A 27,028-nucleotide genomic window follows, 5' to 3' on the forward strand; every position below is an offset into this window, starting at 1 on the left:
CAGGGTTGAAGTAGCGCCATATTGAAGTTAATATATGTCTCATTATTAAAATGATTTCAAAATAAAATAAATTGTGCAAGAACAACAACATATAGAGAGAAACACAACGTTCGGGTCCTGCTGAACAATCAGAGCAAATGTCAAAATAATCTAATAGTTTTTGCCAATTTATAGTTTTTAATTTAACTTTGTTCTACTCTGATTGCCGTTGTTTTTCCCTGAAGCACCGCCCCCCTCTGGCGGGAAGGGAGGAACTGCGCGCTGGGTGAGCTTGTTTTACAGTCACCATGACAACCACAGCTAAAGAAGAGTATCACTATCCACTACAACTATCGCTGAAGAGACAACTCTTCTACTTTTTTAATTGATAGGTTGGTAAATAGTTTTCTCCCACGACATGGAGGCGTCTGTCGTTCTCCCTATTGAAGCAGAAGCGTTTGTGAAAAGTCTGGAAACTTTCTCTCTCAAGGAAGTGGGCTCTGAGAGGTGAGATGAAGCAGCTAACACACACCTGTGCTAACGTTAGCAACATGTTAGCGTAGACTAGCAGGTGGAAGTATTGACATTATTTACTGAAGTAAAGTAGCAGTACTACAGTATTAAAATACTCTGCTACAAGTAAAAGTATGAACTATTAGCGTAAAATGTACTTTAATCTATATAAATCGTTCACTATTGATATGTACTGTATTGTACTGTTCTTTTATTTATTTTTACTGTTTATACATATATATTCTCTGTTTATGTTTATTTTGTATTTTATTTATTTATTTTCCCAAACTGGGATCCATGGAAATATATTATCTTATCTTTAGGTACCAAAAGTAAAAGTACTCATAATGCAGAATGGCCCATTTAAGCACCATATATTATGTTTATATATTATTGTATCCCGGTAATACTTATTTATGCATTAATGTGGTCATCACTTCAGCGTTGCACTTGGTAAAAGTGGGGTTCATTTGAACTACTTTATATACCACTGGGTGGCCTCACCTTTATTGATATATGGTAATGTATTCGTCGATTTATATTTTGAGTTCATAACAAAATACATCTGCATTTGTAATAAACTTAGTGGAGTAAAAAGTTGAACATTTGGCAAAATACATAAATCCCAGGAGGAAATTTGGTCAATTAAGATTTGGTTAATGGCTTTCACGGCCTTAGTGTTGGTTATGACATATACGAAAGAGCCCCTTTGTTGTCATACAATGTATGCAATGCATGTATGTAATGCTTTCAAGAATGGTTGTAAAAAAAAAAAGCAACTCTTTGTAGCTTCACAAAACAACACAATTCAAGGTTACACGAGAGAAAAATATATGAATGGGTAACATATAAGCAAGATATGAAGTCTTGTAAGAGCAGACCTCAGGTTTTTATTTCAAATATGTGGTCTGCTTGGTTAAAATGGCATTCATTCAGCTTACCTCACACTTTTTATTGAATTTTCTATGTGTGTTGACAGGTGGTTCAGACAGCATGAGCACATTGAGAAACTCAACATGCAGGCCATACTGAGTGCTACTGCCATGCACGATGAGTTTGTCAAGGAGGTCCTGGTGTCATATGGAAAGGTGACTAGTCTACATGTGATGAGAGACGCCCTGCTAAATTATCCGGTTGTTTCTATCTATATTCTAGTATTTTTTTCCTCACCCTCTCTAGATACCCGTTCTGGTCCATGAAATGATCCTTGTGGAAGTGTGGAAGCACAAAGTGTTCCCCGTTTTATGTCAGTTGCAGGACTTTAATCCAAAGAGTACATTTCATCTTTACATGGTGGTGAGTGACACATGAGTTGTAAAAATGACAATCAGCTTGAAGCACTCATAACAGATTTTTGATGTCATTTGATTTCTTAGATTCACCATGAAGCCACAATCATAAACCTGCTTGAAACGATAATGTATAACCAGGTAAGTGTGTACACAAAAACATACCTCTAAATTACATTATTTTGACATTTTGTATATGTGTTAAAGCATGAAAGTTATCATACGACAATTACATGTTCTGTTTCTGTATGCAGTATATACTGTCACGCTTTTTTTGAAATGTTCAAAGAGTTGTGTGTCCTGCAGGACTCGTGTGAGGCAGCTGGGGACGCTGTTCTTGACTTGGTGGATTACTGCCACCGCAAACTCTGCCTGCTGGCCAGCGGAGCGACCACTGAGGGCCAACACAAGCTGACTGGGAAGGCCGGTGTGTCTTCTATAGAGGTACGAAAGTCTGACGTCTATGGTTTGGGGGTTTATTGTTCAGGCATATTGAGAGAAGTTTTTCTTTTACCTAAACTGATAAGTCATATCATTGTTTTCTCGTGATGAAGGAGTTGCAGATGCAGAGTGCTGCGCTGGAATTTGAAATCTCCCTGAAGGCCGTCTCTGTGCTGCGCTTCATCACTGATCACACTGAGAGGTAAGTTTAGTTATTAGAAGCTGAGAAATATTATAATAAAGGTTAACAGCTTGTTTTTGTCTGACCAACAGTCATATTAACATGCCTACAAAGTAAAATGATATATATGCATTCCATTTAGATTGTAGTATATATATAGACAGACATAATAAGGACAATTGCAAAACAGTAACAGGAAATGTTCTTTCAAAATGTTCACATTGGAGGATTTGGGTTCCGGTATTGTTCAACGTTTTGTTTGTAAATTAAAAAAATGTAATTCATAAAAGTTGCAGAAAATTAAATGTCCTTTATTTTATGAATTGACCAGTCCTTTCACTTCTATAACTGAGGGAAGGTTTTTTTCCTTACAGTATAAGTGTCATCAACCGCATGCTCTGCACCCACAACATACCCTGCGTGCTGGTTCATCTGATCAGCTGCTGCCCTTGGAGTCGACATCAAAAAGGTGAATCACATCTCTCGTATTTTGAATGTTCTCTAACCTTGTGCATGGACAATATTAAAATAGGTCAGTTTTGCTTAATAAGTGACCCTTTATCTAATTGAAGGTGAGGTAGAAAAGTACATAAACGGAAGATGGCAGAGGATTCCTGGTGAGGACCGTTTAAAGATGACAAAGCTGGATGGTCAGGTCTGGATTTCCCTCTACAATCTCCTGCTGAAGGAAGACTGCCAAAGGAAATATGACTTCAACAATTACAACAAGAACCAGCTTCTAAAGGTATACTCACACAACATGTATACTCACTTTTTGCATCTGACTGCACATTTTTACATTCTTTTATGTTCCTTTACTGCTGCTTGAGATATTTGACTTTAAATTGTATCAATCAACTCCTCCCAGTGAAGTTTAGGAAGTGTGTGAGTGCCAAATCCCCCTCCTCCAACATCATATCTGATCTCCTTGCTTGTTTAAACACAGATTCAGTTTCTAGGGTTGTTTTGACTTAGATGTTTCCTGCTATTATGCGTTCTCATCCTTTTCCTGTTGTATTGGTTATATAACCCGGGCCGTGTGCATGCTCCTGTAATCACATTTTCCCTTGTGCCGTCTGCCTAACTCATTGTAGAAGACACTGCTGAAGTTGTTTTTGTTGCTGCTGTAATATTTTGTGTGTGCCACAGCTCCGGGGTTTCATGACGGAGGTGTTGTTGGATCAGCTGCCAAATTTGGTGGAGCTGCAGCGTTTCCTGGCTCATCTCGCCCTCACCGACCCGGCCCCTCCTAAAAAAGAACTTGTTTTGGAACAGGTACACACTCACACATGTGCACACTTATCTGTACCTATATATTATATGTGCCCTGTGAATTCACCCTCTGCTTTATGTATAGATCCCAGAAATGTGGGACAACATTGTGAGAGAGAATTCTGGGAAGTGGAAGGCGATAACAAAGTATCAAGTCAAAGAAACGTTCAGCCCGTCTGAAAGAGACCTGAGGCTGCAGGCCCAGAGGTAATGCATAAAACACAAGTCTGAGACACAGTCTGAGACACAAGAGATACATCGAATCCATCAAATTGCTCTCTGATTATTATTGAAATGGTTTTACCAGGTTGGACCAGGTGTACAATTTGGACGTGATGGAGAGTTTACTCCCTGAGAAACCAAAGTGTGGATACTGTGGGAAAGAGGCGGCAAAGAGATGCTCTCAGTGTCAGGGAGAGTGGTACTGCCACAGGTAAGACACAAACATATAACTGACCATGGTGTAAAAGGAGCTGAGCCTGGGGTCATGGGCACCATTTACCTGTTGATGTATTTTCAGACCATCATATATAGTATTAGCATAGTAGTAATATATCGTTAACCTCATAACATGTCATATTTTAAGGTTTTCACAAAAAGAAGAAAACACTTACCACAAATCAGGAGCTGCTCTGGAGGCTTTTACTCCCTTTTGTTCTTCAATATGTCGTCCGGTGTCCATGTCACTTCCTGACTGGTCTTTTTTCTCTCTCTTGAATCAAAGAGAAAAGCTAATGCTTCACTTGTGGTCAGCCGAGCCCTGTTGTTAATGGGGCCCGCCATCTTTGTATGTAGCGTCGAAAATGCCTAAGTCAAAGAGATGACTTAGGCAGATAGCGATTTTGCAACTTAACAAGCATTCTGATAGGCTGATGGCATAGGCAATAACGCACGGTGAATCAGCAGTATTAGGAGAGTAGTGCTAGGCAGATATCTCAATTTGGCCAAAATATGACTTAGGCAATAATGCTATGAGGCTCTGATGTGAGCTTTGGGTAATGACTGAAAGACTGATATTGTGGATTTAAGCTGCCGAATTTAGTTTTCTAAATCAGCCTCCGTAAAGAGCTCAGAGTAGAATAGGTTCTCCCTCCGCTTGAAAGGAGCCAGTTGAGATGGTTTTGGGTGCCAGTATAGGCAGGGCATCCTCATGCTTTCAGGTGACATGGTAAGTGGTAGTTAAAGCTTAGTCTGAATATGGTGTCTAACACGATGGACCTTTATCCAATTCATCCTAATGTGTAATTCAAATCAAAGTGATCTGCCTTGTGATGGGTTGTCAGAAGAGTGTTGCGTACAGAAAAACATCACTGCTACCATTCTGATCCTAAAGTAGCATGACTTTAAGAGGCAATGCATTTCTTACCATATATTAGTGGACGTTAACGAATGTACTCGTGGAGGGCCATTGGAGCTATATGGTTAAAGCACATTACAGCAATACTGGTTTGATTCCAGCGTTGGGACCTCTGTTGTATGTCATACCACTAACTCTCTCAGTTGTATACACTCTTAATATATTAACTCTCAAATCAAATCAAAAATGCAGAAAAAGAATCTTCAAAAAAAAAAAACAGTCCACTAGCCCAGACGACGTGTCTAGGTAGAAGAACATATGGGCTACATTGCTAGCCTGCTGCCAAGGCAACCATCTGGAAAATGTATCAATGTATGGCTATTGGTCTATGTTTGTGCATTGCACATAAATTGACATCTGTTCCATGACCATTGCACATACTTTACTCTAATACTAAATGTTTTACAGTAATAAACATATTTCTTATGTTGATATCATTCAGTAAATTCAGTGTAATGTGTTTCTGATGATGTAAAACCTCGTCCATGTTATTGTTTTTTTCAGAGAATGTCAGGTGAAGCACTGGTCCAAACATAAGAGGGCCTGCCAGCTCATGAAGGGGGCCGCAGAGGAGATCCAGAGAGACCTGCACATCAGCAGCTGACAGAGAGAGGCTGAGAGAACAGATCCGCATATAGCACAGTGGAAATGTACATTCCTCTATGGTAAAATGATATGCCCAGTTACATTATGGCATTCTGTTTTAACCAATAATTTGTCTATTTAATGACATAGATTTCTTCCATACTTTGATTCTATTGTTCAACACAGTGGAGGTGTATTTACTTCAATACACCGGCAGCAAATAAAATGCTTTACAAACTCTCCATATATTTTCTCTTTGTCCGTTGATATTGGAACAAAAAGCATGTAGGAATTTTTCAATGAGCACAACATATTGAAATACTTATATTTATACTCACATGGTTATAGAAGCTGTAGATTAGTGGCTCACCTTCTCAGTTGATATTCCTGCTAGTTACACTCAGACTTTACCCTCACCGAATATAAGATTGTTGACTTTCTGTCAGTAAATAAGTTTAAGAATTATGAATGTTTTAGTTTTTAAGTTTTACAGTTTCTGTACAGTATATATATTTACAGTGGTGGAATTAACATTACACTACATTCACTCAACTTATTTTATGCATGCAAGTCCAATTATGAGGCCCTTTTTCTGCTACTTTATATAGTCGACTCCACTATATTTTGGAAGCAAAAATCATGTTTTTTTCTTCCCCATATGTATTCTAGTTACTTTGCAGGTTTACATTATTAATTAAACAAATTAAAATCATCCAATTAATAATACCACTGCAACATGTACACATTACAGTAGGCTAATTCATCAAATGTACACAAGTTATATGATGTGTATTATTATGGGCCCTTCTCCATAATGAGTACTTTTTGTCCCTTTCACTTTTTAAGTAGCCTATATATATTTGATGCTGATACTGATACTGATTTTGAATGCAGGACATTTGATTGACCTGTAACAGATTAGATTTAGCCTCAAGTATGTAAAGATCTAAGTACTTCCTCCAGCACAAGTTTTACTGCTGTGGTAAATGAGACACAGATCTATCACAGTGGGGGGGGAGGATCTGCACGCCCACTGTCTCAGCTGCGCTCCGGACTCAGAAGCACCCCTTATGTGAAACCATTCCGGATGTCTGAGCAGCTCAACTCTCATTTTACTCTCAGTTTTTCATGATAAACTCTCTGTTCATAAGATGGTTATTGTCTTCAGAAGTGCTCAGACTCAGCGGTTTCTCTGATGTGAAGGAGAGCTGATCTTTGTCGCTCGCTAACAGCCGGGGATGAGAGAATGTTTCCAGAGATGTAGCCGCGGCTGCACACCTCCGTTACTTGGAAACCCTGAGAACATTTCTGCGGAAAGTTTTTCTCTTCGGATGGAAGAAAGTTTTGAGACAAAGCGGCTGCAACAGGGCTGTTTTTCCCCCTGTTTTGGTAAGTTGGGCTTCATATTTTAATGTTCTCTTAAGTTATTTCTGTAATTTACCAAGCGTGTGGACTGGTTTGGGACTTTCCTCCTCAGAGCCCTCGTGTACAGTAAATGTGTTGTTGTATTAATTATTTAGTTTTGTAAAACGTAGCCTAACCAAACACATGCTAAAGTTTTAGCTAGGCTATTGTGGCTACTTTTGTACTCTGCTTTATATGCTAGGTAAGCAGAATATGTTGTGCATGTACTGTATGTATGTGCATACGTATGTGACATGTTATATAATTAGCCTTGTTACAAATAGTGTTGGATTTATGACAAAACAATGTCATCTAGAAAACATGTTTACCAAACCATCATACAAAATGTTTAAATGTTAAATACAATGTCTAAATTCTACTGTAGCCTAGACAAAAATATCCAAACTAAATAAACATTGTGTAATAGTAGCCTACTGCCTAATTTACAATCAATCAGATTTGGTGTATATTTACTCCTGTAGGCTACTACTTGCAGCCTTCTACATTTTAGAAACTATGATCAGTTCATAATGTGATGTTTGTCACAAATGTCCCAGTGCAAATAAGACACCTCCCTATTAACTGTCTATAACAATACAATTAAAGCATGTCACAGCATTAGTACTAATAGTCCAATAATACATTCTGATGAATGTATGTGTGTGTATGTAGTTATGTATTTATGTATGTAAGTGTAACATATGCCATACTGCTGCATAATTCGAACTAACTCCATACATTTACCTGATCATGCTTCTGTATTTTAAATAAAGTAACATTTGAGTGCAGTTTACATCATTTAGTATTAATGGGGTACATGATCTACTAGTTTTGATTTTTTTTAAAACATTTTATCCTTCACCAAAAAAACAACCACAAGTTTAACAGTCAAGTTTTCAGGGACTTAGTCATAGTGAAAGAGACAGATCACATTGTTTGAAATGGAGCCTCGGATAGTCGTCGGAAGGTACCTGCGTGTTATATGTGTTTTTCTTCTTCTCAGTGATAATGGAGGAAGCCAGGCTCTGAGGGGACACTATGTCGTGGGGGGAGCTAATCGAGCTCCGTGACCTGAGGCCGGACAGAGAGAGGATTGAGTTGACACACGGCACTCACACGCCCTGCTCGCCTCCACGCCTGGAAAGAGCCAATGCCCTGAGGATCAGTCCGAGCAAGGTACCAGACCTGCTGAGCCGGGCGGGCATCATCAGAGTCCTGAGCAGCACCCAGGACCCCGATCCCACTGAAGAGAACGGAGAGGGGCACAACTTCCAGCCCTGCAGCCACGCTCAGCCCACATGGTGCGACCTGTGTGGAGACTTCATCTGGGGCCTGTACAAGCAGAGCCTGCGGTGTGTCAGTGAGTAGGCTGTGTGATTTCCTCTGTGCATATGCATGATCAGAAAAGAGAGTGAGAGTGAGAGAGGATATTTGGTTATGCAGAGAACAATCTAGCCACCAATGTAGGTGCAGGCCAAAAATAACACTGTATAAATCATTACTTTGTCCGCTTGGTTTGCCACACATGATGTTCTATGTTCTTTTTCTAACAGTATCAAAAAAGGCATGCAATTGTGTAAGTGGTTTAGGTGTTGTGATCATTACCCAGGCTCCGACTCTGATGATCTTCTTGCTTAAGGCTCATCTTTGAGTTGCAATATTACTGGACTTCCTTTTCATCAACTGAAACCCACTGAAATGTAGCTGTGGTTTGTGTAGATTAGAACATTCAGTGAGCAGGAAAATAATTTCTCTTTACAGGAATCTAAATATAAACCACAAACAAAGAAGTGTTGACATAAACACAAGCCGATGACCATGAACACCCGGTAGCCTTTCATGATAATAAGATTATACATTTGTTGCACGGTTTAAGGATATGACCTCCATCATTTTTGCTGACCTCAATATTGCTGGCTGTGTTTACATGCGTGTTTGTTTTATAAGATTATCCCCAACATTTTAACCAATATGACGGCAAAAATACAGCAGGGTTTTCCTGTCCATTTTAGGACCTGGTCATTGAGCAGACATTACAAATGTGTGTGAACAGGGTCAAATAATCAATTTATTGTTCCAAATGTGTTGTTTACATTATTTATGTTTTATTTATTTGGGATATTTTAAAGTAAATCGCTTAATTCCAATGTCTAATTATTCTTAAGAATAAAACGTGTATTGCTCTTTGAAAGGGCGTACTTGCATTTTATATGATTTTCATTACATCTATAGCATACAATGGATATTAAAATGACAAATTCAATCTGCTATACCATACATTTTACTTTAATAATTTGTCATTTCAATTAAACAGTATATTCATCATTAAGGCCATAGTATAAATAAGGTGGTGTTTACCTGAGCGGCATTTTATTCAGACGGGTTTGCAATATTCTGCACCCTAATGAACACCTCTCAATATAAAGAATTCCAGTTCAATACCAACATTTCAATTTACACATGGCCAACAACATCAACTAAATGCATGGTAACTGCAACGACTAGAAATAGCCATAGGAGAACATCAGCCATAGAGAATTGCACTCTCCAATAATATCACATGCCTGTTTTACCATTGAGGATGTCATCATCAGTATTTGTCTAAACTTTGTTTTTCTGCATTACAGATTGTAGATTCACATGCCACCACCGCTGTCGTGATGGGATCCGGTTGGACTGCAGCTGGGACCGAGGCTCTGTGGCTGAACATGCATGTGTGGTGGAGCACACCATAGAAACAGACACAAATGTGGTAAGGAATTTTGTACTTGGCACTATGTCTGTCTTAGTATTCTCTAATATCTTCAGTCTTGCTCACAATAAAAAGTGGTATTAGACACTCTTTACGTGCTTTTTAGAACATCCTTAACATAACTTGAAGGTATTACCATATTGTGCCACTATGGTTACCATTAAAACTGAGACAATGAGTTTGGCCAATACAAGCATCTACTTTGCATTTCACATGATGTGCTACTCGGTAATTATGCTGGACTGCTTTAGGGAACAAAACACATTTTTAAATGACCAAAAATGGGAACCATTTTAAGCAATAAAGAGCCACGGTTGATCAAGTTCCACAAACTGCAATATGGGGATGTAACAGGTCCCACCATTTGTAAGATCTGGTTCAGTGTATTAAGTAACTGCTGTAAAACATCTGTGTTCAGTCCATGAGCATGTTGTTACACCAACTGTTTTATACATTTAAGAAAACAAACTCAACAACAAAGTTAAATCGTGTAAATCAGCCAACCTTCTTGAGTATGATGTATTATACAATCTGTTCATTTTTGTTGTAAGTTTTCATGTCCTTGCTAGTTTCGTATAGGGTCATAACAAGTACATAAAATAATTAAATAAACCCTATCCAGATAAACGGACATAAATTAGAGTTCTGGCTGCTGTACAGAACACTCCTTACTGTGCTTTCTGCACTACAGTGTTATTAACAAAAAGAAGAATCAAGGCTAAAACGAACTAGTACTTTGTCAAGGTAGTAGGGCTTGGTCTCTTGGTAACAGGATTTATTCCCTCTCTATCAAACTCATGCTGCTTATCAAAGGATTGCTGGAATGTAAATTCTTCAGAAAACTGTTCAGCAGAGTATTTACAGTACGTAGACATGGCTGGATATGTTCATGGTGCTTTTGCACAGGCGTTTAACACAGCAGAAAGTTTGTCTTTACAAAGCAGGGAAGAAACTAACTAAGTGGAAAGAACCAGAGCCATAATTATTGGTATTGGTAACACCTGTCAATCAATCAAAGTCCCCATGTCACAAGCTAGAAACGTCTCAGAGCGGTTTACAACATATACAGCATGCAAAAAATGGAAAATGGAAGAAACATCATAAAGAGCAACTAAGAAGGACTTTCTCTACCTTTGGTTCAGTCAGAATACACTGTAAGAGCAACAGCTGAAGGATTTCTGGGTGTAGAATCCCACATATGTGGACTTCACACTAGGAGGCTCCAAAGTGTTTCCTGCCTACACACATTAGCCAAAACTTACTGAGAGACAAAAAGATATGACCAACTCCTCAGCGAGTGAGAAACAAATATTGAGGATATTTTACAAATGTCTTCACTATTTGGATATGTTTTCTTTTTCTTTTTTGGTGTTTCAACTTGAATGAAGGATTGTTTAGCATTTTCAAAATCATAGCTACTGGAAAAAGCAGTTTATCTCAACTTTAAATTCAGTTTCATTAACATTTCTGATTATAGTTTTCCAGAGCCAGATAGCCACTACAAAGCTATACCTTTCTTCACTTTTATTCATAATATAGTATCAAACCCCCGAAGGTTTAAAAAGATTTTACAATGCAATACATTCAGTCAACTTATTTTCTTTTGAGTAACGTTCTGACACCAGAGATCCCTTACCTACATTTAAAATCTGAACGCTACAGTCGCTAAATGTATTATTTTGATGGAATTCTCTGGAACATGAAGATTGCTGTAACACAAAATCGTGATTGAAGTGAGACTTATCATGTCTACATGCAGGTACATGATCATTTTGTGGATCAATGCTTAATGTCCTTAATCAGGTCTCCCACTAACAGATTTTAATTATTGTCATAATGTTATATCCTATTGAATTGCATTATGGAGATTGTAGAATACATTGTTTTAAAAGATATTGGATATATTGACCTTTGCTACTTTGATTTTGTATGCAACTGAAGATATCAAACCCATATAAATGAATGTCATTCATTTCAGTAGATTCCTCTGCAACACAATACATAGACATAGATCTCAACAAAACATCAACAGTTTAAGCTGGAGGCTTCACATACTGTTGATAATGTTAAAGTAAAAATACTGGCCATATATCTTCCATATTAAACCTATAAAGTCACTGCCTCCCACTAAATAGTGTGGGAGAAGAAGAGTGAAATTAGTAGAACTTGTTAATAATAGCCTATATATAAAATATATAATAAAGTTAGGAATGGCATTAGTGTTATATTATTTAAATGTGATGCTAGTGCCAGATAACTAACTAATAGTAGATTTGCTCAAGTACTGTTCTTAAAGGAATGGTCCACTCATTAGATAATTAATCAAAACTGCAGTATTTAGTGAAACGTTATGTTTAAACCATACCCTGAAGAAATCAGCGATATTCCCCGGTAAATAATGATTTTATAGCTCTTTTTTATCAAGACCTGTATATTCCGTCTGGCCGCCGCCATGTTTGCCATTTTCAGTAGTCACGTGATGGTCGTGACGTCATCCATGCGTTCACTTTGTCAACACACGGAAACATGGTGGAGTATTTCAGTTCGGACTCGTCAGCAGAGGAACAAGTTTTGACCAATGTGAAGAGATTGGATGGGGGAATTCAGCCATACATATCAGTTTGACAATACGAAACCCTCTGTCCTAAGACCCTCACATCGTACAAGGAAAAACTTCCGGAGAAACCCCACAGTTTAAAGGGAACATGGGAGAAACCTCAGGGAGAGCAACAGAGGAGGGATCCCTCTCCCAGGACGGACAGACGTGCAATAGATGCCGTGTGTAAATTGAAAAGATAATACATTTGCAACATAGGTAGTCCAAATGTTTGGAAATGCATGTGTGTATAATGGGAAGATGATATAAGATACTATATGTATGCATGTAGTACCACCCTTGCTAGCGATTCCCTCTCTAGTTTAGCATACTCAGCTTCGTTGTCCCTGGCCATAGAATCACGATTTTATGGGGCCGGAAAAACTGGGGTAAAATACACACTAGCCGGTACTACGCTATATGGAAAGGCCACCAAAAACTGTCCTGGCCTGGACGTTAAAACGGGGCTAGCCGCTGCAATGAAAATGCGCTATAACATACCTTATTCTTACTCCGAGCACTACTTCTGCTCCTCCGTCGCTTCACACTTGCAGAGGGCGATTTCTCTACTGGCCGAACTGGTGTCCTGGTCGGTGATGACACCAGAAAGACATTAAGTAATGGTTGTTCCATTAACCATGTTCCATGTTTTATCATACTCTCAGAGTAGTCGTCCGGAAATTTGAAATGTTCGCTGCATACATGAGCCTGTGAATCTTTCGGTTCGGGCCGGCCACATTTCGCTAGCCACTGCCTCCGAATGTACTTCTTACGCTTACCTTTTGGCAACAGATGGAACCGAGCATTCCGTGGATTGTTCCTATCAGAATTGTGGCAATATTTCGCGATACAGTGAGGCATATTTGAAGAGAGAAACTACAGTAAATAACATGGAGATCAACGTGTCTTCGAAAACCAAACGCATGGATTACGTCACGTCCGGAAAATGGCGGCGCCCACAGTGTTGATGTTATTTCGGTATATAATCAGTTTAAAATCACTGATAATGTCATCGGATTAAAAAAAAAAGAGAGAGACTGGCAGAGACTGGTCTGTTTTATCGGATGATAATTATTTAAAAATGAGTGTCATGAGCATACCATTCCTTTAACCTGTTAAGCCCCGAGCCTGTTTTCAGGTCTCAGGCTCGAAAATGACATTCCCAGAACAAATGACCATATCTTCCCTTCTAAAAGGGTTAAATTAATAATCTTTTTTCTCAAAGCAAAGTTACACCTGTGAGTTGGATGTAGAAGTGTCAGAATCAATATAGATGTTTTTATTTTAAAGTGAATTCAGATTGAACACAGTAAAAAAATGTAAATTATTGTTTCCGTCCAAAAACAAAAAAGTACTTATAGTGAAAATCACCCTTGAATGATGGGATGGTAGACTAAAAGCTTTAGGAATCCAAACTACAACATATAATAAGTACCCTGTATCAAGATTGATGCAAAACAAGTGAAAGTTTACCTTTTTTAGAGAGATTTAGCAACAAAAAAAACACTTCTGGGGTCATTTGGGTGGATTTGACCTATCTCTGGCCCCCCTTGCTCGATTTTGCTGGTTGACCAACACACTCTCACTCCATAATCGTCCAGGAGCGACGTTTGGTCAGTGTCCGTGGCGTGCAGTTGTGACGCTCCTAGGCTCCTTCAGCTTCATAAAGGGACGCAACTGATTGCAATGTATTCCCATCTGCGGCGGGATTTGACGCTCATGGAAGCACAGCATTCGTTTGTGTCGGCTGCCCTTAAAGGCAATGTGAGCGTCCATTCTCATTGGATAACGGAGAATTGTACACCCGGAAGTAAGTATTCCCCTTACTGTCGATTGATTTTACAGTGATATCTGCACTACTCATCGACTAAAAAACACCAGATTATCCTTGTTAATTACACAACATTGATTGGTTTAAATTGTGTGCAATGCTTTTGTATTTTTCCCCTTCGATTCGGAGAAACAAATATTTTTTCGGAGTAAAGGGTGGCAGAAGACACTACACTACCAGAACCCCCAGCTATCGTTTGGACTACACCATGTGCTCTGTTTGACAAACCCCTTGATAGTCCTCAAGCTCTGTGATTGGAGAGTGTGCTCCGAGGGTTACACCGAGCCTCGAACAGCACTTGAAATGGGATGGAACCACGACAGACTGTCCAAAACTGGATTTGAACGGGTCCACTGCGTTTTTCATTCAATGCATAACTACACCATAGTTGTGTAGGCCTATATGATATGTCAATAAACCTTAGAAAATCTTGAAATCTTTAAAGGCCCTGTCACACTGTCCCGAAATTGACACCCGATGGACACACGAATATGGAATTGTGAATTTCGCACGAAAATGGCCCCGAACCACACACAAAGGCAACATTTGCATTACATTTAAGACATACAACTGCAATGAAAGTACCAAAAACAATTATGTTACAGTACTATGATACTGTACTGATATCTTCAGACTTTGTTCTTTACTTTATCCGTCTTTATATGTAGAAAATATTACGTTTTCTCCGTAATGTTGTTTCCATAACAACAACAATTTCCTGTCAACTGTCCTTCAAAATAATATATTATATCCTTTTTAGTTTTACAGAACACAAATTGGGTTATTTACATAATATATTTACATGATTTTGTTGTGCAATAAAACAACCCGATGGACACACGATAAAGGAAATGTTCAAATTCGGCTGTAATTGTAGCAACATCGGGCCATTCGTGAGGGCATCTTAAGCCATCGTATGACCGCTGGCGGAGTTTCTCAGGCTCCGGCAGCAACTTCGTGAGCGGAGGCAAAATCTTTGGCATGCCAAAAAATTGCCGAAGGACCTTGCGAAGGTTCATTTTCGTGTTGAATTCGTGTGTCAATTTTGCCCTTCGTAAGGCCATCGTGAGGGCATCTTGTTATCCTCGGTGCCATCGGGCATTCGCCCCGATCAGAGTGAATGTGAATGCACCGATGATAACACGAAGATGACACGATTTGACAAGATGCCCTCACGAGTGCCTTACGAAGTTGCCGCTCACGAAGTTGCTGCCGGAGCCTGAGAAACTCCACCGGCGGTCATACGATGGCTTAGATGCCCTCACGAATGGCCCGATGTTGCTACGATCACAGCCGAATTTGAACATTTCCTTTATCGTGTGTCCATCGGGTGTCAATTTCGGGACAGTGTGACAGGGGCTTAAGGGATGTGCAAAATAGTCATTATATACAGTCTTTAATGAACTATTAGTAGAGAATAACGAGTAATGAATATTCTTTATAGGGATCCTATTAATATCTAATAATAAAAATAATGAAATTCAATAACATGCTTTAACCACTAGGTGTCCCTTTTATATCAGCTGTGCACCTTTATGGTGTAAATACAGCCTATCTACCAATTGGATCAAATATAAAAGTCAGCCGAATTAGTGTTGATACTGAAAGGAGACGTATTGTGTGAAAAGAAATGTAAGATGTTGTTTAATGGCTGATATATTTATGATCCACGTCACGTTTTCAGTTCCTCATGTTTGTCTTCTCATCAGGGCTCTATAAATACAGAACTACGGCATATATGTAATATGTAATGCAGCCGAACCGTGTATTACAATGCCGTTATGTGATGACTTTCAAAGAGAAAAGCAAGCACACTCGGAATAAAGTATTATTTTATTTCTTTTAAATGTTTTCGGTCTGTTTCCGGTATTTGTTAATGACGATATGCTGTGAGATGTGAGACTGGAATTGCACAGGGGAAAATAACGTATCTTTAGATGCGGATTTTGTTAAACTAATATGTTTGCGCTGTGGACCAACACTATACATTGACGGGGAAGGGGGTAGCAATAAAGATAACACCATTAAACAGTTACACAACATAACAGAAATAATATCGATAGCAGCGTCCCTAGCAACCACCTTGGTAACAATGAAAACGTTCTATGGACGCAATTTCCTGAAGTAATCTTCGTAATAACTAGCAAACTAAAGATCATGTACATCCACTGCACACATAATCTGAAATAACAACTCATATTTCTCGCATCAAATGACATCAAAACGCATTTTAATGGCCAAACTAACTTTAAAATAGGCATTTTCCACCTAGAATAAAACGAAGTTCGGCCATGTTTTTTTTTTCTGCAGGGAGAAATTTGCAGATCACGTGACATAGACGCCAGCCATTGGAATGAATGGTGAAAAAAACGGGGTTTGTCAAACAGAGCACATGGTGTAGTCCAAACGATAGCTGGGGATTCTGTGTAGTGTATTCTGCCATCCTTTACTCCGAAAAAATATTTGTTTCTCCGAATCGAAGGGGAAAAATACAAAAGCATTGCACACAATTTAAACCAATCAATGTTGTGTAATTAACAAGGATAATCTGGTGTTTTTTAGTCGATGAGTAGTGCAGATATCACTGTAAAGTTAATCGACAGTAAGGGGAATACTTACTTCCGGGTGTACAATTCTCCGTTATCCAATGAGAATGGATAACACACATTGCCTTTAAGGGCAGCCGACACAAACGAATGCCGTGCTTCCATGAGCGTCAAATCCCGCCGCAGATGGGAATACATTGCAATCAGTTGAAAGCTATTTGCGTCCCTTTATGAAGCTGAAGGAGCCTAGGAGCGTCACAACTGCACGCCACGGACACTGACCAAACGTCGCTCCTGGACGATTATGGAGTGAGTGTGTTGGATTGACATCTCTTTCTAACCGTCAGAGGCAATGGAATTGAGGGGAACTCCCACATACTCCTTATTTGGTAATGTGTGTGTGTGAGACTGACGCATAGCCAAAACCGGAAGCTGCGATAACTCTGGTGGCTACCATTAGCAGCTAACTTTTACTCTCCAATTTTTACATAAAAATTGAATTATGGATTATAAATTAAAAAAAAAGTATTCCACAGAAACATTATCAACCTATGGATTAACCGATTCAGCCACGTTTTTTCTCGTTTTAATGCCATTGAACAAGTCTTTTGATCAGATTGACAGCTACGGTGAGACGATCTCCCGTAAAAGCTACGTAAAGGTACGTGTTGTGATGTCTGTGTTTGCTTCCCCTGTCTCGAGTTTGGATCACTCAGTGGTGATATATATACCTAAATAATCTGTGGAACCTCAGCTTGGAGTAAGTAATAAGTGTATCTTTTATCGCTATGATACATATTAACTTTCAAATTTATGCATTTCAGTTCTTCAATAACATTACTTAATTATCACTTCACTTTCCTGACACAGTTCCACTAACATACATTCACCGTCGATTGTTATTTTTTAATATTCTTTGCGGAATTTGGCCGTGTAAAATGTCCTCTTGGGTTGCCGTACAGCCAATGCGTGACGTCATTAGTAAGCGTAACGGACCCCGTTCTAATCTGGTAGGCCGTGCAGATATGGTACCTACTCCGGCTAAAATGATTGACATTTTCCATTTTGGATTTTTTGTCAAAGCACTTAAGATATTCATTGCTATCGGGATGTTAAGAGCATTCCATGGAATATAAAAAGGTATATCTCGAACCGGTTTCTCAAATGTACCTACCCCACCTTTAGGTAAGAATGGAGAAACCAGCTCGAGTAAACTAGAATTTGAAAGTACACAACCGAAAAAAATCTGCCCCTTCCTTCAGACTTCCTTACATAGCCCCTCCTCCAACACACACGAATGAGCACATGACCGCGCACATGATGACCAATGAGGGCCCGAGATAAATTGACAGGCAGGTAGGCCATCCAATTATCTGCCGCAGGCCGAGCCAGATAATTGGACTTGCTTTTTTCAGCTCCACAGATGAAATATTTGTATATATTTATGGTCAAAGCATTTAATGTATTCATTGCTATCGGGATGTTTAGAGCATTCCATGGAATATAACAAAAACTGTTTCTGAAGTGAATTACCTACCACACCTTTAATTACAATTTTGGGGGACTTCTTCTTTACAGAGTATTTCCATGTGTTGCTACTTTGTACTTCTAACCCACTAAATACATTGTGTACTTTTACTCCCTTACATTGATTAAACAGCTTAAGTTACTTTGCGGATTTTTATTAATAATGTAAAAATATAAATAAGACTTTTATTACATCTTTAGTTACCTTTTGTATATTTTGAAGCTAATACTTTTGTATATTTACGTGAGTAACATTTGAATACAGGACCTTTAGTGCTTCTTCTCAATAGGCCTATCGAAAGCAGAAATGATCATATGACGTGAATAATAGGATTCACATGGTGTCTCTCTGTCTTTGTGACCAGACCCACATTGATCTATCATCACCACAGATAAAATGTATGGGTCATCATCACATTACATTTTCAGAGGGGAGCCGCAGCGTGGGAGAGGGAAGCGGCAAAGAGAGGGGGGTGCGGGTGGCATTTCCATTTCCCATGGCTGGCCAATCGCGACCGGCTGAGGAGATTTTGTGTATTTTCCAATCTCAACTGAACGGCCTTGGCTGGGTGGGGCTTCGGCGGGGGGAAGGAAGCGAGGCATGTTGGGCGGGGGCCTGAATACACATCCTGTTTCACACAGACAGGATTTGTACAGTGGAAACGTGGCCCGGTTGAAGTTAGAGTTAAACAAAAGTCGGTATTTTTTGTCGAGTTGACTGTTGTTATCAAGACGCTACAGAGAGATTTCCTCCTCCGAGAGATTAGTGGACGGTTTTCGTTAGTTGGTTCTTTGCCGTTGTTTCAGCCAGACTTCTGTTCAGCAAAGGTTTTGTATTAAGCTTACTGCAACCAAAGTTATTTAACTAACCACCTTTTAAGTCGTCGTATCTTCCGGTCATTGCCTCTAGTGTTAAAGTTTGTACCGGTAGTCAGCATGTCAAACGCGGCCAGCGACACAGAAAAGTCCCCCTCCTTCGAGATGACCTGGGGCAGCTCCACCAGCAGCGGCTACTGCAGCGACGAGGAGCCCAACTCCGAGTTTGAGCAGTACTTCACCGCCAAGACATCATTCTTCCCCAATACCCGGAAAGCTAACGTTACTGCTAAAGTAAAGCAGGTGAGAAATAGACAAAAAATTGACAAGAAAAAAAGCTTTAGGCTTGAATAAAAACTCTTAATGTTAAGGGAAGTGAGACCAAAGGGATGGGTGATGGGTGGTTCTCCATATCTACTCTTGCGTTATTTTATATGTCTTCTCTCTTTCTAGCTATTTTTGTTTATTTGAAATGTATAACTGTTCTCATAATTGTATGGGTCACATCTGCGACTTTGTTTTGCTAAAGGGCACCCCATCAGACTGGGGTGGAGTTCTGGTTTCTCTAGTTTTGAGGAAGCCTTGTATTGTGGGAACCTATAATAAATGTCAGCACTGGGAATAAGGAAAAATAAGTTTCCTAACATGCCTAAAAAAACAAAACAATTATTTCATTTAGTTCTGTGACGCACAGACCCACATTTGAACTCATACTGAGAACAACCCAAATGTCATGTTTAGTGACGCAGACCGGCTACTCAAGTTTCCAGCCTGACACCCACCATTCATTGACTATTCAGGTTTTTCATACTTATTCCTCAACTACATATGAGTCATGTGTTGTTTTGGAATTGTGTCCCCCGCACCCACTATCAGCTTTCTTTATTGAGGAACAGATGTTGTTTATTGCAAAACTTCGTGACATTCACAATTTTCTGTATCTGTACAGAAGCCATTTTTGTTTTAATGTTGTTGGCACTGACAACTCTTGTTTTGAGATGACACTGCTTTCGTGGGCATGTAGAGACAGTTTGTGCGTGCTTTTCCTCCTACTGTTACCATATTGGAAGGCTCAACATGGCCCTAATTGATTTATTGACTTGTTAACAACAGTTTATTAACTCCACAGCCTTTCAACCTGCCTAAGGATGGCTCCTATTGATCTTTTTCTACTTGGACGTTGATTTAAAAGCTACCCATCCCTGTAACAGCTTGCAACTGTGGTTGGTTTTACATGAGACAATCCTGGGTCACAACATGAGATGGGGGCGGGGTGGCAGGGTGGCCTGAGATACATTTTCACTATTTGTTTTGTAAAAATAAATTCCACATTTATACATAAATTATTATTTTAATAATGGAGAAGATGGCTTAAGTATTCATCCATATATGCTGGATATGGTTATTTTGGTTTTTGCAACTTGGGACACCCTTTTTACCTATTAATCATAAGGAATTATCTGGAGTACATTATGGAAAATTAATTTGTGTTGTTGCATCAATTCTGTAGAATTTCCCTCCCACACAGGAAATACCAATTGGTCAGTACAACGGTCATGTATGCTAAGACCAAATGTGTATGACTGAAACATGACTGCAATTGTGCGGTTGATGAGGCAGCTGACTTCACAGGATGTGCCTTTAAAACAAGGGAGGGCTTTGTCTCTCCCCCTTGTGTGAGTCGGAGAGTAGAGGCTATTTTTACATGAATACCAAGTTGAGGAATGCAATGCTGAACCGTTGTTCACAGACATTGCAAACAGCTGCAAGTTGAACCTACCCCTCCTTTCTCCAGCCCTATAGACCAACGAATTGGAGCAGTCCAACAGGATTGAGCAGAGCTGACATCATCGCTTTTGCCTTTGCTACGTTGACAGGAAATTGAGTCTGATGCAACTAGTGTTCCCTCTTAGAAATAACGGGGACCTGACAAAGTCAATTAACACCTTTTTACTAAAGTGTGTCTGTTTTTATTTCCCTTCAAAACAACGTTCAGCCACATTTTGGATAGAACAACTTGTCTTAAACCGAATTTGGATCACACCCATTTTGCTTTCACATAATAGAGCCACACCTTCTAACCTTGTATAACCTGCCCTGGCTTCATGTAAAAAAAAAACATACAATTTTTCCTTCAACAGTAGCATGTTGTAAAGAGAGTTTTTCAGTGTTAACAATGGCCAGTTAAGTTAACACTTGTATAAGTTATCAGTAATTTCTCTGATTTTTAAAGTGCATCACATTTTTAACAGTTGTGCTATGGCCATTTTAAGTGTCCATTTCTGTTCACGTGTACTGGAGTCTTTCCTCTGTCCTGTTGTGGTCAGCACTGACACCTGGTGGTTTAACACTGTAACTCATCACTGTCCTCTCCAGGATGAACAGATTGAATGGGGAAAGCAAGAATTGATGACTACAGATTTTCAGCAGAAGGTGAAGGAATACAACGCTCAAATCAACAGCAATCTGTTCATGAACATGGTAAGGGGCGTTGAGACACAGCATATCAATGCATTTCACTCTAAATGGGTTTTTTCTTTAGTGTAACATTTTCATTTTTCTTAACAGAACAAGGATGGTTCCTACACAGGCTTCATAAAGGTGCAGTTCAAGTTGGTGCGACCTGTGTCAGTCACACCTCCAAAAAAAGGGGGTTCCGATGCTGGAGTAAGGAAGGCTAGTGGGGTGAAACGCCGCACGTCGTTCTACCTGCCAAAGGATGCTTCTAAGCACCTGCACATTAGCTCACGCACTTCTGCTCGGGAGGTCATCGAGGCTTTGTTGAAAAAGTTTACTGTGGTTGACAATCCTGGCAAGTTTGCCCTGTTTGAACGCAGCGAGCGTCATGAGCAAGGTACTTCTGCTGTTTTCAAGAGGGTTACCTATTGAAATCCTGCAGTATTTAATTCTTGTAAATCAAAAATGGTACGCTGTCTAGTAAATGTAGCCCTTTGATCTGCCTCTTTCAGTTTATATTCGCAAGGTGTCTGACAATGAGTGTCCCCTCCGCCTGCGTCTGTGTGCTGGGCCCAATGAGAAAGTCCTCAGCTATGTTCTGAAAGAAAATGAAACTGGAGAAGTCAATGTGAGTGTAACATCAGAGCCCCATGGATTTTAAAACATCTTGGGGTGGGGTGTAATTGTTGTATTTTTGTTAAATAATCCTAACTTGTAAAAAGGGATTCAACTCGTGTGGTTAGTTTAAAAACGGTACTCGCACTAATGCATTGTGTCTCTCTTTACAGTGGCATGCCTTCTCTATGCCTGAGTTGAAGAACTTCCAGCGTATGCTGCGGCGTGAAGAGGAGGAGCACGTGAAGCAGATAGTGCAGCGATACGCTCTGGCCCGCACTAAGATGCAGGACGCTCTGGCTGGTTCGACTCCCGGTTGAGGCGACTGCGCTCGGGGTTTAACATGCACCACTTGGCTGGCCTAAAGATGACCAGTCATCACTGCATCCAAAGATCCCAGATAATACAACTCAACACACCTCTTGGGTGAACGAGAGAGTGAGACAGGGCGCAAGACTGAGAGAGAGCTAGCGCGAATGTGCGTGTGAAGTGATGCGAGAGATGAGAAGTGCCTTACACCTGGAGAGCCTGATGTGCCTGAGAGAATGAGTTGAGAGAAGTCGATATTGGCAGATGAGACAGTGGTTGTTTCCAGTCATGTATTTTGCTATTGGGGAAAATCTGATTATCCAGTGTACCTCAGCTGTGTCACTTAAACTTTAAAGAAAATGTCAATGAAGTTTCAGTCATTTGTAGGTAGAAAAATCTGTTGATTATACATTTGTAGGTGCAGTGCTGAAGTCAAGAACTCTGCTGTAATTGATCTGATAATCCCGCATCTGGAAGTTACATTCCTTTTTATTTTTCCAGAATATAAAATTGGTAACATCATTATTTTAAGTTAAGATAAACTCAAGCAGGTCCTTAAACAATCATACTTCTTAACATCCATTGTGACATGTTTAATTTATCCAGTTAAAGAGGTAAATACAATTTTTTTGCTGAAAGGTATCTGGATTTTCATTTGACCCAGGCTCAATAATCTGCCATGTCCTCTCGACACCCCTGATGGGTGCAACTCTATTTTTTATTTGAATGTCAAATTGTGAGTTTGACTGATGTATGGACATTTGTATGAAACTATGAATGTCAGTGGTGTCACTCTGGTTGACTGGAATCCTGTATGAACATTGGTATACACGTGTTTCACTGGTTTGTCATTCCCTATGTCTTTCCTTTTTTTTTTTCTGTCCTAGAAAATGTTTGTCTTCTATTTTTTCTTTAACTATTATTGTATCCGCCTATGCACATATTTACATGTTGAAGCAACACATCTAAATGTAGTGACCAATCTGCGTTCAGTAAAGAATTTCCAAGTTAAAACAAGTTTTTGTATTTAATCAAATATTAAATGAAGAAAAAAAGAAAGGAGAAAAAAATATTTCTGTTATAAAAGCTATTTTAAAGACTATTTAAAAAGAATGACAATATTGACAACATATTTAAAGGGTAAGAAACTGAGTTTAGTAAAATATGACAGACTATATTCAAAGTGGAGAGCTGTGCAGATCTAGAAAATAGTTGCCACATGTAACGTCCCTTAACTGAACACTGTTCAAAATGTAGAAATAGATTAAAATGAATTTTAATCCGATCACTATTTTTAGAATAACATCACTAAAATGATAATGACGTTTCGCTTTAAGGGTCTCACTGGCTGCCGTCTGTCAGATCAGCTGATCTCATCGACCTAAACAGCTAACGCTAGCTCAACGTAGCCGGTGGGGAACATTATGAAAGAACATGGCGATTTAATACCACATGATAAGGTAGGGTATTGAAGAAAAGAATGACATTGAAAACGAATCGTGTTTGGTTGTGTAGGGCAGATACATCGCTGTGTTTGTCTAATAAACATCGCTTCTCCGTCTAGCTATTTATCATTTAGCAAACCTGCGTCAGTGGCACAGGCTAACAGGCTAAGTCACCTAAACAAACGGGTAACCTAAGCTACAGTTAGCTACACAATATTAGCCACACTGGTCGTATATCAAGAGGGAAGTTAACTAAGACATATACTGTGCATTATATGTACAATAGCGGTAAAGTGTATACGTCAATGTGGCAATATAACAAACATGAATAACTGGCCGTTTGGGATTATGGTTCAGTTGTCGTATGGCCCAGTGTTAGCTTCACGTAAAACTAGCAGAACGTAACAATATCACGTTAGCGTTACATTTCCTCGACGCTCTGCTTATGTTTTGTATAGTACTTTCGTCGTAGTAATATTAGGTACAGTGTCATCGTCTTTGATTAAATTGTGCCTCTGAATTTAATTGGCTTTTTCTTCAGGGTAAAATAGCAATTGTATGTACTGCGTTAGATGTTGTGTATTATAACTATTAATCAACAAATATCATGCTTGTTCACAGTCTCTTAGTGCTTTACCGTAGGCAGCAACACAAGGGAGAGAGAGTCAAGTCTGCCTGGGAATGTGTTCTTTCAATGTGCACTTTTTATTTTCAGATCCTGGCTTTGGTAAGGAATTGAGAGCTTCTGGCCACCAACCAGATTCAAAGCTTTAACTGGTAACTAAGTATGTATTATCATTGAGAATGGGAGGAAGTGGATCCAAATCCAAAGGTGTCTGGCCTTTCTCAGGCAATGGAGCTGGAGGGGAGACAGCCAGTGATGGGACCGAGCAGTCTGTGACCCGCCTCAAAGCTTCCAGAAATGCAACCCCGTTTGTTTTCACCAGGAGGAGGTAAATACAAATAATTGGATAATGGTTGTTTCATCCAAATAAAGGAATTAAGACCACACTGAAGCTTTGGTTATATTGTGCTTCAGAAGTAGGTAAATTGTTTTAGACTAATTCCTCCACAGTGAGGCAATTACATGGAGTAGATGGCAGAGCTCAATAAACCTGTTAAAAATAAGATCAATAATTAAAGGTCCAGTGTATAGGATTAAGTGGCATATAGCAACAAGGTTGCTGATTGCAACTAACTAAAACACTTACCACCCTTGTAAACCAGATTCTCTGAGTAAATAAAAAGGACAAAAGCCTCTCTTGAACCAGTTTGGTTTATTGTTTTTTGGGCTACTGTAGAAACACGGCAGTGGAACATTATAGACACCGCTCTAAAGTAACGAGACAACAACAATTCTTAGTTTCAGGCAATTGTAAACCAATGAAAACATAGTTATGAATGCTTATTTTCTCTTTTCTGTTTATACATGCCCCTAAATCTTACCCACTGGTCTTTAAAACAATTGAAGTGTATAGTATCAGCAAGAAATGGTGCATAAGTTAGCAGTAGGAAGTGGGGGTAGGAATCTCAAGACCTGCACAATACATTTGGCCGGATGCCACTGGTTTTTAGTGAAAGTATTTTAGTTTTTTACACAAATTAACTTGACAAGTTCCCTCTTGCTGTTTGACACTGATCTGTACTTGCTGTGTTGGCAGTTCTTTGTACTACGATGAAGACGGTGACCTTGCCCATGAATTCTATGAAGAGACGGTTGTGACAAAAAATGGCAGGAAAAAGTCCAAGTTGAAGAGGATCCAGAAAAATCTGATTCCACAGGTGAGATAAAGCCACATATTGACAAATGATGGTCTGGTTAAAGATGTTTCAAACGATTTGTCAATATGAATGTCCTATCTTTATTTTTTAGGGAATGGTGAAGCTGGACCACCCATGTATTCATGTAGATTTCCCCATCATCATCTGTGAGGTGTGAAGTTGCACAGGACTGATCTACTATGAAGTGCAGCCACAGGTTCTCTATTTGGAGCAAAGTCTGGTCCCAGTGTTCAAGCATCACACTCAAGACGAGTTGTCTCTGGAGAGAAAAAAGAAAATCCAACTGATATATTGAATGAAATGTCATACATTTGTATTCAACTAAGATCAGACGGTGCCCTGTTCACAAAATCAATATTTTGATATCCACTAAAGTAGTGTTGGTACAGGTTGTGTGTCCACTACCCAGCTGATATGTAGGCAGTCTATACAATACATCAAATGGAGCTGTATTTTTCTTGTGAGTTCTTTGCAGGGAATAACATCCTCGATTTGAAAAGGCTTTAACGTTTTATGCCTTCTGTGGGACGTAGAGTGAGTGTCTTTGTACGTGTACATGTGTGCACTTAGGTTTGTTTGAGGGAATGTGTGTGACAGAAAGACTGAGGATGTAGTTACAGGGTAGAATAATTAAGGATTGTGAAATGTATTGTGTATATATGGTCATGTTCTGTATTGTCATGTCTGAGTCTGTCTCAGTAACCGGAGCTCAGACCTGCACTAGTGAACATAATGTACTGTAAATAATATCAGATTTCTTAGTTGGAATTACTTGAATAAATGGTTTACTGAGCGGAATATCTGGAGTCAATATGTTTTCTATCATGTTTGTCATGGCCTAATTGTATTATTGAGATATGTCCAACTACACTAAACAACATTTGACCTCATGGTTTCATTAACTTCTTACTTAAGACAAAAAGTGAGTCTATGGTAGAGAGAAGGGGGTAGACATTTTGGGATTTAGCTGAGTTGTTTCCTTGCCAACACCAGCAAGTGGTATTGATTCTTATCTAACTCACAGCAAAAACAGTATTACAAAAACTATCCCTTGTCATCCATTGTACTTGTCATCATCTAGCTATAGAAACAACGCTCAGTTTTATGATGAAAAACTAATGATGTACTCGGTAAAATAATTGTAGTTTACTAAAAGTGAATGAACAAGTTAAAATTGCATTCAATCAAGTGGTCACATTTAAAATGTAGAAGGCTATTCATACACTTCCATGACAGCTGTAAGTATAACCCTGATCTCTCATAACTTATTTTTAGCTTTTACTCATTGCCGTTTTAAATGTCGGTGCTTACTGAGTTGTAAAGCGGCTGTT

The 27,028-nt window shown here is 39.2% G+C and overlaps 3 protein-coding genes across 5 annotated transcripts; all 3 read left to right on the plus strand.

The window, feature by feature from the left end:
• Nucleotides 1-271: 271 nt before the first annotated feature.
• On the plus strand, nt 272-5,859 carry zmynd10 (zinc finger, MYND-type containing 10). The gene is made up of 12 exons (XM_034083624.1): nt 272-486; nt 1,472-1,580; nt 1,672-1,788; nt 1,869-1,922; nt 2,088-2,225; nt 2,336-2,424; nt 2,778-2,872; nt 2,976-3,148; nt 3,553-3,678; nt 3,761-3,882; nt 3,983-4,108; nt 5,537-5,859. Exons 1-12 carry the CDS (start codon nt 398-400, stop codon nt 5,634-5,636), a joined length of 1,338 nt encoding a protein of 445 aa, XP_033939515.1. The 5' UTR covers nt 272-397; the 3' UTR covers nt 5,637-5,859.
• Nucleotides 5,860-6,670: 811 nt separating this feature from the next.
• Nucleotides 6,671-23,487, plus strand: LOC117446728 (ras association domain-containing protein 1-like). 2 transcript variants are annotated; one of them, XM_034083093.2, is made up of 7 exons: nt 6,671-7,006; nt 8,025-8,381; nt 9,649-9,773; nt 21,466-21,570; nt 21,658-21,943; nt 22,059-22,174; nt 22,335-23,487. In XM_034083093.2, the coding sequence occupies exons 2-7, from the start codon at nt 8,060-8,062 to the stop codon at nt 22,479-22,481; spliced, it is 1,101 nt and encodes a 366-aa protein (XP_033938984.1). In that variant the 5' UTR covers nt 6,671-7,006; nt 8,025-8,059; the 3' UTR covers nt 22,482-23,487. The 2 variants fall into 2 exon arrangements, with proteins under 2 accessions (XP_033938984.1, XP_033938985.1); XM_034083094.2 differs by lacking the exons at nt 6,671-7,006; nt 8,025-8,381; nt 9,649-9,773 and adding an exon at nt 18,866-19,392 and having other exon boundaries at nt 22,335-23,324.
• An 89-nt stretch (nt 23,488-23,576) lies between these two features.
• On the plus strand, nt 23,577-26,490 carry tusc2a (tumor suppressor 2, mitochondrial calcium regulator a). Of its 2 annotated transcripts, XM_034083095.2 has the most exons (4): nt 23,577-23,930; nt 24,631-24,868; nt 25,577-25,697; nt 25,789-26,490. In XM_034083095.2, exons 2-4 carry the CDS (start codon nt 24,720-24,722, stop codon nt 25,852-25,854), a joined length of 336 nt encoding a protein of 111 aa, XP_033938986.1. In that variant the 5' UTR covers nt 23,577-23,930; nt 24,631-24,719; the 3' UTR covers nt 25,855-26,490. The 2 variants fall into 2 exon arrangements, with proteins under 2 accessions (XP_033938986.1, XP_033938987.1); XM_034083096.2 differs by lacking the exon at nt 23,577-23,930 and having other exon boundaries at nt 23,937-24,868.
• The last annotated feature ends 538 nt before the right edge of the window (nt 26,491-27,028 follow it).

This window comes from Pseudochaenichthys georgianus, chromosome 5 (genome assembly GCF_902827115.2).
Source record: "Pseudochaenichthys georgianus chromosome 5, fPseGeo1.2, whole genome shotgun sequence".
NCBI lineage: Eukaryota > Metazoa > Chordata > Actinopteri > Perciformes > Channichthyidae > Pseudochaenichthys > Pseudochaenichthys georgianus.

What these genes read in the sequence shown, in the direction of transcription:
- zmynd10 (XM_034083624.1), top strand. Translation starts at nt 398, where the DNA reads ATGGAGGCGTCTGTCGTTCTCCCTATTGAAGCAGAAGCGTTTGTGAAA. An exon ending in CATTTCATCTTTACATGGTG is followed by an intron (nt 1,789 to 1,868) that starts GTGAGTGACACA and finishes TTGATTTCTTAG; the next exon opens with ATTCACCATGAAGCCACAAT. An exon ending in GGAGAGTGGTACTGCCACAG is followed by an intron (nt 4,109 to 5,536) that starts GTAAGACACAAA and finishes TGTTTTTTTCAG; the next exon opens with AGAATGTCAGGTGAAGCACT.
- LOC117446728 (XM_034083093.2), top strand. Translation starts at nt 8,060, where the DNA reads ATGTCGTGGGGGGAGCTAATCGAGCTCCGTGACCTGAGGCCGGACAGA. An exon ending in GCAGAGCCTGCGGTGTGTCA is followed by an intron (nt 8,382 to 9,648) that starts GTGAGTAGGCTG and finishes TCTGCATTACAG; the next exon opens with ATTGTAGATTCACATGCCAC. An exon ending in CAGCGAGCGTCATGAGCAAG is followed by an intron (nt 21,944 to 22,058) that starts GTACTTCTGCTG and finishes TGCCTCTTTCAG; the next exon opens with TTTATATTCGCAAGGTGTCT.
- tusc2a (XM_034083095.2), top strand. Translation starts at nt 24,720, where the DNA reads ATGGGAGGAAGTGGATCCAAATCCAAAGGTGTCTGGCCTTTCTCAGGC. An exon ending in TTTGTTTTCACCAGGAGGAG is followed by an intron (nt 24,869 to 25,576) that starts GTAAATACAAAT and finishes CTGTGTTGGCAG; the next exon opens with TTCTTTGTACTACGATGAAG. An exon ending in AGAAAAATCTGATTCCACAG is followed by an intron (nt 25,698 to 25,788) that starts GTGAGATAAAGC and finishes TTTATTTTTTAG; the next exon opens with GGAATGGTGAAGCTGGACCA.